We start from the raw sequence: 14,701 nt of genomic DNA, 5'->3' as shown, positions 1-14,701 counted from the left end.
TTATCGTGATTTATATGAAAATATTTCAAAACTGATAAAGCTACAACGATGAGTTATTTTTTGTTTTATCCTACATGAAATTGTGCACATTTCCATGTATAACACTTTATGTAATGCCTAATAGAAAATGGTACGAAAATTACAACAAGGTGACTGAAGAAATTCTGCGATTATCAGCCGAGTTACTGCGCACAGAGGTAAGGAAGAAGTTTTTTTCAAAAATCCACCATAAATTGAAATATTGTGCTAGAGACTTCCCGTTTGCTGCAAAATGAAGGTAAATGATTGAATGTTACTAGAATGTAAGAGTTTTAGCTTACAATTGCATTTTTCGACCATTTCGGTCGTCAAAGTTGACATTTTGGCACTTATCGTGATTTATATGAAAATATTTCAAAACTGATAAAAGCTACAACCATGAGTTATTTTTTGTTGTATTCTACATGAAATTGTGCACATTTTCATATATAAAACTTTATGTAACGCCTAATAGAAAACTGTGCAAAAATTACGACAGTGACTAAAGAATTTCTGAGATTGTAAGAGCCTGACACCATCTCTTCCAAACACGTGTGTGTTCGTCGTCCATCGGAGTGGCGAGACGTTTGGCGTCTTCACAAACAGAAACATACACACAGTTTGGAACATTATGAGTACATGATTAGAATGCTTGCATGGCAATGCAAGTAGTGGTGATTGTACATACATCAAGACAACAATGATTAGGGAGAAACAGACGGAAATATTGTATGGTTGAAATCGCGTTCCTTTAGAGAAAGAAAACAAGATGCTCTTGTTGTCTTGTCCACTCCGATGGACAACGAACACACATGTGTTTGGAAGAGATGGCGTCAGGCTCTTACATGATTTTCAGCAGAGTTAGCTTGGATGTAAAGAAAAAGTTTTTTCAAAAATTCACCATAAATCGAAATATTGTGCTAGAGACTTCTCGTTTGTTGCAAAATGAAGGTAAATGATTGAATATTACCAGAATGTAAGAGGTTTAGCTTACAATTGCATTTTTCGACCATTTCGGTCGAGTCAAAGTTGACCGAAGGTTGAAATTTTGGCACTTATCGTGATTTATATGAAAATATGTCAAAACTAATAAAAGCTACAACCATGAGTTATTTTTTGTTGTATTCTACATGAAATTGCGCACATTTTCATATATAAAACTTTATGTAACTGCTAATAGAAAACAGTGCAAAAATTACAAAAAAGTGACTAAAGAATTTGAGATTTTCAGCAGAATTAGGGCGGACATAAGGAAAGTTTTCTTAAAAAATTCACCATAAATCAAAATATTGTGCTAGAGACTTCTCGTTTGTTGCAAAATGAAGGTAAATGATTGAATATTACTAGAATGTAAGAGTTTTAGCTTACAATTGCATTTTCGACCATTTCGGTCAAGTCAAAGTCGACCGATGGTTGAAATTTTGGCACTTATCGTGATTTATATGAAAATATGTCAAAACTGATAAAAGCTACAACCATGAGTTATTTTTTGTTGTATTCTATATGAAATTGCGCACATTTTCATATACAGGTAGTCGTCGACTTACGACGGCATTAGGTTCTGACAGAGCGGTCGTAAGTCGATCTCGTCGTAAGTCGACCAACCACATATGTACATGTATTCTGTACCTACCATATATTATCCATCATATATTATATCCTAAGTATGACTAGCCTACATATACATTTTATATTATCCCAAAAATGTGCATGTATAATACCTATTATTACGTTTAGCATATGAAATCTTATCATGCTTGAACTCCTTGATTAATACTTACTTTTATTACTGTATTCAACATTTTTATTGTAGGCATTCAAACCATCTGTTTGGTCTGTTTACATTTTCTTATCTGCCATTTGCATTGCCAATTGGCTACACGATGACGTATTATTTACTTTTATTTATTTATAGGTTTGAATTAAATACATACCGTATTTAACGGGGTATAAGACGCATTTAAAAAAAAAATGGCCTAAAAAATCCCCCTGCTTCCTATGTACATAATGTAGGCTCAAAATGTAAGAATTTTGGCCGAAATTATACATGAAACGTCACATTGATGTTGTAGCCTAGCCTAACATTCGGTGTTATCCTAATAACCTATTAAAAAACAAAGTTTATTATAATTATTTATCATTATCACACTTACCATCACCACAATTACTACTGCTAGTATTATAATCAATATCTACGTTGTTATTATCGATATTTTCATTAAAATGTGTTAATATCATTATCGTCATCTATAGCGGATCGCCGCATTCCAAATTTACAGACTTACAGTACGTGTGCTGCCACCTATTGGTGATTATCTCGAGAGCTTTACGGATAACAAGGCTTCGTTCAGTTGGTAGTTGGCAATTCCTGCTAACATTCTCTTTACGCATAACAACATGGCTTCGATCAATTGGTGGTTGACAATTCCTGCTACCATTCTCTTTAGGCATAATAACAAGGCTTCGTTGAGTTGATACTTCGTAACTCGTGCTAGCATTTTCTTTTAAGAATAACATGGCTTTGTTCACTTGCTCACGAGACTCGAGCCGTTACATAGGAAACATTTTTATTTATTGGATTTTACCCCTTGACTGCATACTTTTATAATATATAATGGATATATATAACATATATTACCATATGTAACATCTTTATTAATGTTTTTGTTGATTCTGCCGGTAAGAAACAATGTTTACAAATGAATGTGTTGCAATCTATTGGTAAACCTATGAAGGTAGCTTTCAGCAGCAGACGAAACATTCGATCGTAGTAAATGGCTGATTTTATAATACATATTTTGATAAATGTAAATATGGTAAATAACTTCTTTATTAATGTTTTTGTTGATTTTGTTGGTAAGAGACAATATGCATATGATAACCTAATTCTATATTTTTTTTCCCTCAATGTCCTGCTGAAATTGGGGTGCGTCCTATGAAGACATGCGTCTTATAAGCCATCAAATAAATCAAATGTAATTTGTTATTACATCTGATTTATTTGCAAAAAATAGAAATACAAAATACATTACAAAAATATGAATCTTTTACCATTTTGAACGACACAAACACACTGAACGCTGCTGAAAGCTGAGCATCTCTCGGATATGAGCGCTGCGGTAGCGGGAAAAAGTATATCTGACGGCGCTTTCGACCTATTTTAGCAAAATATAAAATTAAATATTATTATATATTATTACATTGTCGTAACCGTCGTAAAGTCGGTCTGTCGTAAGTCGCATAGGTCGTAAGTCGACGACTACCTGTATAAAACTTTATGTAAAGGCTAATAGAAAACGGTGTAAAAATTACGACAAAGTGACTAAAGAATTTCTGAGATTTTCAACAGAGTTAGCTGATGCTTTCTTTTGGGATAAGAAAGAAATTCGTGCATCTGCAGCTGGGGCACGCTTGTAAACAAAACAACAGCTTGATCCGTGAACTCCCAGCATCCCTCAAGGCGCGTGATTTAAAACCTTTCGCAAACGGCCTATAAATATTTTTCCGCGAATATTTAAAAAAACTTTTTGTAGTCAACGTATTTTACGTCCACTTGGCACCCGACAGACAATTTTTGTCGATGTAAAATACGTCCAGTCGGCATTTAAGGGTTAAGAGGTTCCTGTCGTCCATCCACCAGTCTAGATCTTCTCTCACCTCCTTGGAAAGAGGGATGAGAAAGGACTGGGGGTCTTGGGAATGGGACGAATACTCCTTTAGTCTCCACTGTAGAGACTGCAGGTGAAGACGCCCATGAGGGACCAGCTTCTCCAACGACGACAGGTGACCGATGGCGACTTGCCACGGCCGAGCTGGCTGTTCCTGTCGAGATAGAAACAGTTGTACTGCCTTCCTGAACTTGCTGATGCGAGAGTCTGAGGGAAAGACTTTCGCTGCTACTGTATCTATCAGCAGGCCCAGGTACTTTATCCTCTGCTTGGGGATGAGATCCGACTTCTCAAGATTTACTATGATCCCAAGACTGCGGCAAAACTCAAGGAGCTGATCCCTGTCCTGTAGCAACTGCGAGCGAGAACTAACCAGGACCAGCCAGTCGTTGAGATACCTCAGTAGACGTATCCCGTGTGAATGGGCCTAAGCTGACAGGAGAAAACACTCTCGTGAACACCTGGGGAGTGGTTGAGAGCCCGCAACAGAGTGCCTTGAATTGGAAGACCAACTCCCCGAGGATAAAGCGGAGGTACTTGCGAGAGGACGGATGAATGGATATTTGGAAATACTCATCCTTCAAGTCCACCATAAGCATGAAGTCGTCCTCACTGATGGAAGCGAGCATGATCGCACCGTCTCCATCGTGAACTGAGTCTGGGAAACGAAACGGTTCAGGGGAGAGAGGTCCATGACCGGTCTCCAACCACCCGTGGCTTTCTCTACGAGAAAGATTCGGCTGTAAAAACCTTGGGACTGATCCGACACGACTTCCACAACACCCTTGCTCAGCATGGCTTGCACTTCTTGCATTAGTGTGATATCCTTTGGAGATCCATGAATAGGTGTGGAGATAGACCAGTGTGATGGTGAGGGATGGCCGAGACTCGAAGGGTAGTAGATATCCCTCCTGGTGGACATCCACTGTCTAGGTCTCGACTCCGTATCGCTGCCATGTTGCCCAATGGCAAGACAGGCACCCCCACCTTCGGCAACATTTGCGGGGGAACGCCGCCCCTAGTGTTTCCCCCTTTTCTTCTTCCCCTAGCCCCTTGAGAGACTGGCGCACCTTTCAGGGAACTTGCTTGACACTCGTAGAAGTGCTAGCAGGAAGAGTAAGAACACCTGCTTGTCCGGACTCTTTCTCCTGTCCTGTGCCCGAGTCGGTACGGAGAGAGGTCTCTCCGGTACCAGATTGGGGTATCCGGGTCTCCTTAGAAACCCGAGAACGGCATGGAGCCGGCAGGAGAGGCTGATACCTTAGTGCCCAGGTGCGAGGCAACCATACAGGCAGCTTGGCAAAAGACGTCATGGTGACGATTGACATGGTAGACGTGGCAGCTGCATGAGTCGTCACAGGAGCGTCGGACAGATAAGAGATCATGCCCTCCAATGATGGAACGCCAGGTAGATGGGAGGTCAGAAACCTGCCCACCGAGAGACACCTCCACTGCTAAACCTGGAGGCAAAGTCGGGTCAAAAGAGGAAGCCTCTACTCACTCTGGGGAAATAAAATCACCCCCCCCCCGAAGAGAGAAGAGGCCCCAGTAGGATGTCCTGATCGTCCGCTCCCCCACAGCTTTCCACACCTGATGAAGCGGGTGAAGAAGATGAGGGGGAGTCCTCACCCAGAGAGGCAGCAAGAAGGGGAAGCTTGCTGGGAGGGAGAAACAATCCCGAAGGGTTAGTCACCAAGGGAGTCATCGGGGGCGTACAACCTTCAGATGATGCCTTGGTGGGCTTCCTTCGGTACTGTCTCCTCCCCTCAAACTTCGCCCATTGCTCAGCAGACCAGGAACAACACTCCGAGCAAGGAGAGTTACGAGAACACACACATCCTCTGCAGGTGGAGCAAAGGGAGTGTGGGTCCACGTCAATATGAGAGCAAAAGCTATTGGACTTCCCCTCCTACCCCAGGACATACATGCTGGGGAAAGGAGGGCTTATGGGGTTTATCAACATTCATAATTAATCAAAACAAGAAAGATCCCACCGGGAAAACAGCTCAACAACAGTCAGGGCAGAGAGCGAGAAACACGTTTGCAACACATGTTGGGCGAAAGCAAATTGGAATGTTTACATCAGGGCAGGTGGTACTCCTAACTCCCGGACGGTAGTTAATTGCCTAACCACCTTGTCTGAAAGTTCAACGGCCGTTTCCAGCTCCACTGAAAGTAATTCCTAATGTAAAGAACCGACGGTTTGTATATCGTATCGGAACAATCAGACTTTCAAGCCTGTACTCTTTCCCTTTGTTACTGAACTCAAAAATTTAATAAATCCTTCAAAACTGACATTGATTGGGAAAAGTTTTATATTAGTATTTACTGCTAGGTTATTTAGTTCCCTGACTTACTGCACCAATTTATTGTGCGAATATTTACTCCACCCATAAACAACAAGAGAAAAACTAGCATATAACAGAATGCATAGCATTAATATATTAACAGATGAAAATTGAAATAATCCCCTACCCAAATAAATCTGACGTTATATACAATTTCAAAGACTCCAGTTAGAGACAGCACATAAAATAACGAAGATATCTTACAATTCTTAACCCTTTGTGACTGGGTGTCGTCCAATGATAGCTATTTATAACTTTAGGGTAAATTCCGGGTACTGTCCTCTGACGAACCATTTTGCGCTATACAGTTTGAATGAAATTTGCGGGAAAAATCTTCAGATCACTTCCATAGGCCATAAATGACTCATGGCAACTCTAACAGCACCTATAATAGCTAGTCATACAGGAGAACGACATCAGCTTGCCATGTGATGTCGAAGGGGAATTTTGTCTAAAATTTCCATCCAAGGATGTCTTGTAAATATTTTATAATATTTGTTACTGACTTTAGTTCTTATCTGTTATGATATTGTGTGAGCTGTAATTATAATTTTACAAAATAAAATAAAAATTATTAGAAAAAACATTTATAACTTAGTAAAATTTGCATATTTTTTGTGACTGTCTTGGTAAAGAGGCCCTGCACAAGGTTGGAAATCTAGTATTTACTTGCAACTCCCTGTGATGATACATAAATTTTTTTTATAATTTTTTTCTTATACCATGTGCATATGCATATGCATATTTTCCTCTTTCTATTAATGTTTTTTTTTAAATTGGCCATCCTTAAATTTAGCCCAGTTTAGGGGTGTGCTTAATATATTTTAACCCGGACTGTGTCGGTTTAATTTTACAATGAATAATACAAGCATGTAATAAATCCCTCTATTAAATAAACTGTACTAACCTTATCCTTCTGTTTAGCTTCATCATTTTTAAATCTCTTTAAAGTTCCTAGAAGTGCACCAAACATTCGACGGTTCCTGGAAAAATTCATGAAGAAAACTAAATGTTCCAACAAACAGTAAAACTACTCGCCTCTAGTGTTGCATTACCAATATACTGTACAGCGCTTCTATGATATGTCAAGTTTTCTTTTTATCTTTCATATTAAAAGTTTTTACAAAATATACCTGTCACGGGATGCTCTGTCTTTAGTGAGCTCCGCAGCAGCTTCCGTCCGAGACTTGAAATCTACCTGGGGTCGAGCAACTGACGAAGCCAGGGATGGCTGGTAAAGAAACAAAAGTTTATTTCTTACTATATCATCACTTATATTACTCTTTGAGGCTCAGCGTAAGCTTCAGTTTACAAAAAAATAAAAATTTTATTTTCATGATAAAATTAAGCTTCATATATACTTACCAAGTAATTACACGGCTACAGTTTCAAGTCGCGTGGCAGCCTTTATTTAAAAAATCGCATTCGACAGTTAGTGTAGGTGACAAGCCTGACCCACTAACGGGAGTATTGGAAATGACTTAGCAGAAAACCTCATTCTGTTTGTGCCGTATGTCCATGAGAGGGGAGGAGGGGAGCCTCTGATTCTGTAATTGCTTGGTAAGTGTATATGAAATGTAACTTTATCATGAAAATAACATTTTCATATAAGTAACATACCAAGCAATTGCACAGCTGAATACCACATTGACAGGAAGTGGGATACATGGACATATTCTACTCCAAAACATTAAGTAATAGTGATGAATTTGAAATAGAAAAGTTTGCTAGCACTGAAACAATGCTTGTCATTTCCTTACTGGTAAGAGAGCTACTGCAGGTGAAAACTGCCTCTGGTTGGTGCTCATCTTAACCTGTAGAGGCGTGGCGGTTGAGCCATGGGTCGCCTTCCTGGCAAAGCACACACAAGTGCCTTTACTCTAGTGCAGTGCTAATATAAACAACCAGACAACGCTTTCACCTACACTGACAACACCACAACCCATCCACTGAGACTGGTGGGTACTCCAGGTACACTGTACACCCTGGCTCCCAAAAATTCGACACCATACTTCAAGGTGAAGAGATAGTAGGAGAAAAAGAGATTCCTATGCTTCCTCTCCCAATACCATGCCAGTCACTGAAAATGGCTCCAAGGTACTGCAATTTTCAAACAGTTTCAACTTCTTTCAAATAGTGAGACATGAAGATCAGTTCGCACTTCCAGTAGGACAACTGCAGAATGGAAGTGAGGGACATATGCGCCTGAAAGCTAATAAGGTAGAGACTGTCCTGATGTCATGAGCTTTCACTTTAAAAGCAGGTAAAATGTCCTCCTGAATCTGAGAATGCGTCTCAGAAATTAAGTCTCTGATGAAGAAGGATAATGTGTTCTAAGTTAGAGGGTGCGATGGATTCTTGACAGAACACCAGAGGTTACTGGATGGTTCTCCTATCTTTTTGGTCCTGCTCAGGTAGTATCTTAAAGCCCTAGCAGGACAAAGGACTCTCCTTCTTCAGATTCAAGGTATCCTTAAATGTCTTAATGGTGAAAGAAAGGGGGCAGGGCTTGGAAGGGTCCTTGTTCTTGGCTAAAAATCCAAGGGTAAAGAAGCAAACTGCATCTCCTCGTGAAAAAATCTACCCTTCATCGATGGCCTAGAACTCGCTAATATGTTAGCAGTAGCCAAGCTACGAGGAAGAGTGTCTTCCAAGTAAGGTTTCTCCGAGAAGAGGAACTAAGGGGTTCAAAAGAGGGACCTGTCAGCCACTTCAATACTAAGTCCATTAAGATCTGGGATTGATGCAAAATTCAGGACCTGTGTTTAAACACTAAGCTAAACACAGCTCGATACCCCTTAACCTGTAAGAGGTTACATACTTGTAAACAAGGTTTACTCCCTCAGGTTACAAAAAAACTGAAAATTATTTTTTTGGCTTAATAAAAGCCAAATGGTCCCAAAAGAAAGAAAATAGCATTTAAAAGGCACACAACCCACATTTAAAGGTCCAAAACCAAAAGTTTGCATTAGGGGAGTATCCCCCCGCTGGCTGTTCAGACATAATCCTTGTGGTGTTGTCCATTTTCGCTTTTTTTTTTTTTTTTTTACTCTTATAGGTCACCTAATACACCATTTTTTTCTACTACTATGAAAAATTTATTATATAAATTTCTCTTACAAAACTGAAATTAGAAAAAAATTTATTTTACTTTTTATTCAGTAATACAACTTACAAACTACATTTTCTTTTTTCTCTATCACTTTTACAACTTCTAAGAGTATGATATTCTTCAAAACATGGTTCCAGACATAGTGACATTTCACATTCATGGCAGTGGAAGCAGGTGTCTTTTTTCTGCTATGGTCGACGATTTGTATGTCAGCAGACATAGCAAACCCTTTGTACTCTGTTTCTTGACACCTGGTGACACTCGCATCGTACGAATGAAATGATGTGCAGAAAGTCAGGTTGGATCTCCAGCAGCAGAGCGACGACCAGGTGAGGGGCGTTCAACAGCATTATCTTCTAACAGCTGGCCTATCACTTCCATTATGAAGTCTGGCAGTGTATGCATTTTTTCATGATTCTTGAGAGTAAACAGTATTTTTGCATCCCATACTGTGATATCTAACATGTGATATAAAAGTTTCTTGTACCATTTTAGTGTCTTACAAGCACTATCAATAGGTTCCTGTCTTCCTGGAATAAAGATACTGAAAGAGGGCTGGAGATGTATATCAATTATCGACAAATAATACATGATTTTTGTCAAGATAAGCTCCATAGGGGTTAACACTACACCACCAGACAACCCCAAAAGTCTCGTCGAGTGTCACTTCTGTTTCAGCACCACCGTACAGGATAAGATCTTGACCAAAACCAGTTTGACAGTCACATAAAATGAACAATTTCAATCCAAATCTGTGATGTTTAGAAGGAATGCACTGTCTAAATGATATATTACCTCTCCATAAAATGAGGCTCTCATCTATGACTACATTACGAAAGGGATAAAATACTTCTTTGCACCTATTTCTTAAATGATCAAACACTACACGAATTTTGTTTATCTTGCCTACTGCATTGGTTAGATATCCTTCAAGATGATCATAAAAATGTAATGCATGTAAAATGTTTATGAAACCATTCACAGACATTAGTTTTGAAAAAATGGGCGTACTCAGGAGAGGATCAGTGACCCAATAATCATGATAATTCCCCTTCCTGACAATACCCATAAGCATAACCTAGGAAGAAAAATTTCTCATCTCTGATACTGTGATGTCATACCACTGTAGTTCCCTTGAGTGTTGCTTGATATATGACCTCCTTGCATAAAATGAAAGTAACGATTTGACCCCTCTTCAGTCAGTTTCATTTTAGAATTATTAAAAAAAAAATTAAAAAATCACTTTCACGAGTATTTTCTTCTAAATCATCCACCTGTATTCCTGATAAACTTTCATCAAAATCAAAGGTATGAGGCAGAAAGTTATCATCAATCCACTGCTACCCAGGATCAGCTGGTCTGACATTTCTGACACAGACAGTCCTACCTCCCTGGCCACCCATACCTCCCCTCCTCCGTGTGGTTCATAGAAATGGACGACAAGCTTGTCTTCCTCTTGTTGGTGGTATTGTCGAAGATGGGGTGGGGGTATTGGATGGGATGGGGATCACTAAGAGCATTGTATGGCCACTGGTGTGATTATTATTATTAAGATAAAAAATAAATGGAAGTAACCCAAATTGAATAAAAGAGTCCACGTCAAATCAAAAGTAGCCCAAAAGGTCACAAGTAGCAGATTGTGAAATATGGTTGCCCAAAGGTTTAAAAAGCAGCCCCATTTGTGATTTGTAGCCCAATCTGGCAACCTGGGCAGGTTTCAGGTGCTGTTGCATTTCTGGAGGTTTGCCAAGTACCCATTCAACATACACAATATCCGTACAATGAGCTATGAAGGTGCACAAATTTAAAAACTTAAGAATGTCATATGACGTGGATAACCTGTGTGGGACGACCTCTGCAACATGTCATATGACGTGGTTGACCTCTTACGGGTTAATGGTGGAGGATTAGAGATTCCTAGATCTCCTTGGATAAAATCCGCAATTTGGGTCAGAGATGTCTCAGAAGAAGAGACGTTGAGTCTGAGACACCAACTTTCGAAAATCTCCCACTTAGCCTGGAAGACATGGCTAGGAAATCGACGCCTGCATCTTGCAATAGCTTCTGGAGTGCATCTTGAAAATCTTTACATTCTGACAAGCTTCCAGACAGTCAAAAGCCTGTCAGGGCAAGAGCAGACAACCCTTTGGTAACTCTCAAAGTGAGGTTGTCTGAGCAAGCATGGTTTTTGGGGAAGGTGTCTTGGAAAGTCCACCCACAACCCTAGCAGGGCCTGGAACCATTCTTTCCTGGGTCCAAATGGGGCTATGAGAGTCATCGTAACGTTGCGATGAGCCCAAGACTTGTTCAGCACTTCCCTATGTTGAAGGGTGGAAAGGTGGAGAGGACCAAGTAGGACCAATCTAGCAGGATGGCATTTATTGCCCATGCTAGAGGGCCCAGGCCCAGAGAACAAAAAAGAGGAAGGTGATGGTTCCTTGAGGTGGCAAACAGGTCCAATGTCGGCCAGCCCCATAGTTTTGCTGATTTGATAGACCAGGGGATCTAAGATCCACTTGGTGGGAAGGACCTGCTTTTGACAGCTCAGTTCGTCTGCCAGAATATTCAGTTCGCCCTGAATATATTGAGTGACTAGACTTACTCAATTCTGATCTGTCCACAGTAGAAGGTCTCTAGCTGTCTGGCAGAGAGAAAATAAGAGAGTGTCACCTCGCTTTCGTATGTACGTTAGGGCTATGGTATTGTCTGAATGGACTACCACAGTCTTATTGTAAACTAGGATTGAGAAGCACTGAAGCCTTAAGTGAATTGCTTTCAGCTCTCTGATGCTGATGCGAAGGTTCTGTTCTTCTGGTGACCACGTCCTGGAAACTTCCTGGTCCCCAAAGAGGACTCCCCAATCTACAATTGAGGAGTCTGAATAGAAGCCTAAGTCTGGGCTCAGAGGATGAAGGGCGTTCCTTCCGAAAGTCTACGTTTGGACTGCCACCATTGCTGGTCCGACTTAAATTCCAGGATTATGGGAAACATGTAGGTGTCCAGCTGTGTTTCCCTGTCCCAGCTGGCCTTGAGGCAGAATTGCCAAACTCTCATATGAAGTTTACCTAACATGATGTAAGTCTTGATGGACGAAAGGTCACCAGTAGGCTCATACACTGATGGGCCGAGCAAGAAAATAGGGGCTACAAACTTGTGGACCATCTGAAGGAACCTGGTGATTCTCTTGGCAAATGGAAAAGCCGGAAAGTCCAATAGTTGAGACTAATCCCCACATAGAGGAACTCTTGCAACAGGGACAACTGGGACTTCTGAAGGTAGATAATTCTCAGTTCCTGGAAGATGTTCAAATCCTTCATGCACTTTTCCCAAGAAGGGGATCAAAGAGGCAAGTCATCCAGATATAGACTAACATTTATGCCTACAAAATGAAGTCATTTGTAAGAGGAGCGAGGACTCGAGTGGACACTTGGGGTGCCATAGAGAGGCTGAAGCAAAGAGCCTAAAACTGGAAGATTTTAGCTGGCATCAAGCACCTGAGTGGTGCCAGGTACTTGGGTGGCATCGGGTGCTCCATGAGGAGACAGGTGTTTAGACTCTGATGTGGGGCGTCTGAGAGTGTGTCCTGCAAGACGAACTTTAGATGCTTCCTGATGTCCAAATGGATGGGGAAGAGGAAGTATGCATCCTGCATATCCAAGGTTATCATCCAATCGCCATGGTGAATTGATGAAAAGACTGACTGGTTCGTCTCCAAACCCCAATGATTTGGGGACCACAAACAACAGAAGTAGAAGCCTTCTGGGCTGATGTCCTCGACTGCAGAGAGGACACCTCCAAAAGGGTCGAATTTTTTCCGAGCCTCTTGAGTAGGCCATCAAAACAATGGGAGAATGGACTAAAGGGGGCTCTCCATGAATGGAATGGAGTAGTTTTCCCTCAGAACTTTGACAATCTACTGTTATGTCCCTCTGATACTCCACTTTCCCAAAACTCGAGAAGACTGGGTTCCACTTGTGCATGGAGGACTTCTTCCTCATTTCTAGGCAATGACTTGAGCTCCTCTTGATAGAAATGGCTGAGAAATGGACATTGGAGCGGGTCCTAGACTGGACTTGGGCTTAATCCCACGAAAGGGATGTAGCTGGAGAGGAGAGACCGTCTTAGGAACAAACGCAGACAAATCCTTGGGGTGTTTGGAAGAATGCGCCAGAAGTCGACTTCTATTGGAGGTCTGATTTCTGGGCCTGAGTGACTCCTTTAGTGGAAAGGGAGCACCAAAAATCTCTCTTCTTCAAAACCACCAGAGAGAAATGAGCCTCAAGTTCAAGAGAGCCATCCCTAATGGTCTTGTCTACATGAGAAAAAACTCCTAGCCAGTCCAAGGCAAAATCTCCAACTAAATCATTGCCATCTTTAATCTTCTTGGCTAGCGCTCTCACCTTCCAGTCCAAGAAACTGAAAGCTTCAAGCAACTCCAAGAGTTCTTTGACAAGGAGGTCAAGATCCGCTGACGAAAAACATAATTTTCGCTAACGAAAATGCTGAGCATCAGGAAGGAGCTTCCTTGGTGGCACAGGAAAGAAAAAACCTACGGATTAATCGGAAGGGAGGAAAAACGAAGGAAGCCTCTTAGCAGACAACCAAACTTCAATCTCCTTTAGTGCCTTTCTAGAAGACATGGAAAGCACCACTGTGGGGAGCCTAGATCTGTCATCTAGATGGGTCCTCATCAGGAAGGTCGAGGTAGGCAAGACCAGGGGTAGGTTGAGCCAAAAAAGGGTAGGAGAGGTTGCCCGTAAATATTGGAGAGCTGCTTAGGCTAGGAGACCCACGGTTGGAAACGGGTGCTTGGTGCTCCGAGCAGGAGATTGATACTGAATTGTTGACACTGGGCGCTTGGGAGCTGGTGCCAGGTGCTTGGAAGCGGGCGCTGGGCGTTTGGCAACTGGCGCCAAGTGCTTAGAAACTGGCGGCGGACACTCAAGAGTTGATGTTGGGCGCTTGTGAGGAGATGGGCGCTGAATGAAGACAACGGGTGCCTGAGAGGATGGATGGATGTATGAGTTTTAGGGCAAAAGCCCAGGCACTGGGGCCAAAGAAGCCATTCAGCGCCGTAATGGAAACTAAATAAATTATATTATGAAAAATGAGTTAATGAGTGTATGATGAAGATGGTTCATAGATAAATTACAATATGATAAATGAATGAATTAATGAAGAAAATGCTTAATAAATAAATATATATATATATCTATGATGTGATTAATAAAATATAATTAAATTTTATTAAAAATGTTTATAGACTTTAAAAAGGGGATGAGAGCAGAAATATCTGCTTCATCTCCAAAAAAAATATCACAGAGGGATTTACCTCTAAAATATCTCTCTCTTTGGTTAAAATATCTGGGGCAAGCAACCAGAATGTGCTCCACTGTTAGCATCTCACCACATAAGCACACTCTGGGAGGCTGCCCCCTTCTAAAATAAACTGATGGGTCAAATAAGTGTGCCCAATCCTCATTCTGCTTAAAACTATTTCTGTTCGTCTATCCGACTGGAAAGACGAAAAGCCCATGGCAATATACTATTTCTGA

At 41.1% G+C, this 14,701-nt stretch overlaps 1 protein-coding gene across 2 annotated transcripts in view; it reads right to left on the bottom strand.

Annotated features, from left to right (window-relative positions):
- Pnn (desmosome associated protein-like protein pinnin) overlaps window positions 1-14,701 on the bottom strand; it is a 71,228-nt gene that overhangs the window by 26,291 nt on the left and 30,236 nt on the right. For both annotated transcript variants that reach the window (XM_067118303.1, XM_067118304.1), the window contains 2 exons: window positions 7,168-7,265; window positions 6,942-7,017 (listed from right to left, as the gene is read on the bottom strand). In XM_067118303.1, the coding sequence (XP_066974404.1) occupies window positions 6,942-7,017; window positions 7,168-7,265 (174 nt within the window). The remainder of the gene's footprint in view (window positions 1-6,941; window positions 7,018-7,167; window positions 7,266-14,701) is intronic.

The sequence above is a fragment of the Macrobrachium rosenbergii genome, chromosome 16, assembly GCF_040412425.1.
Source record: "Macrobrachium rosenbergii isolate ZJJX-2024 chromosome 16, ASM4041242v1, whole genome shotgun sequence".
NCBI lineage: Eukaryota > Metazoa > Arthropoda > Malacostraca > Decapoda > Palaemonidae > Macrobrachium > Macrobrachium rosenbergii.
Note: the sequence above shows the minus strand (reverse complement) of the source record. Positions and strands in the feature narration are given on the sequence as shown.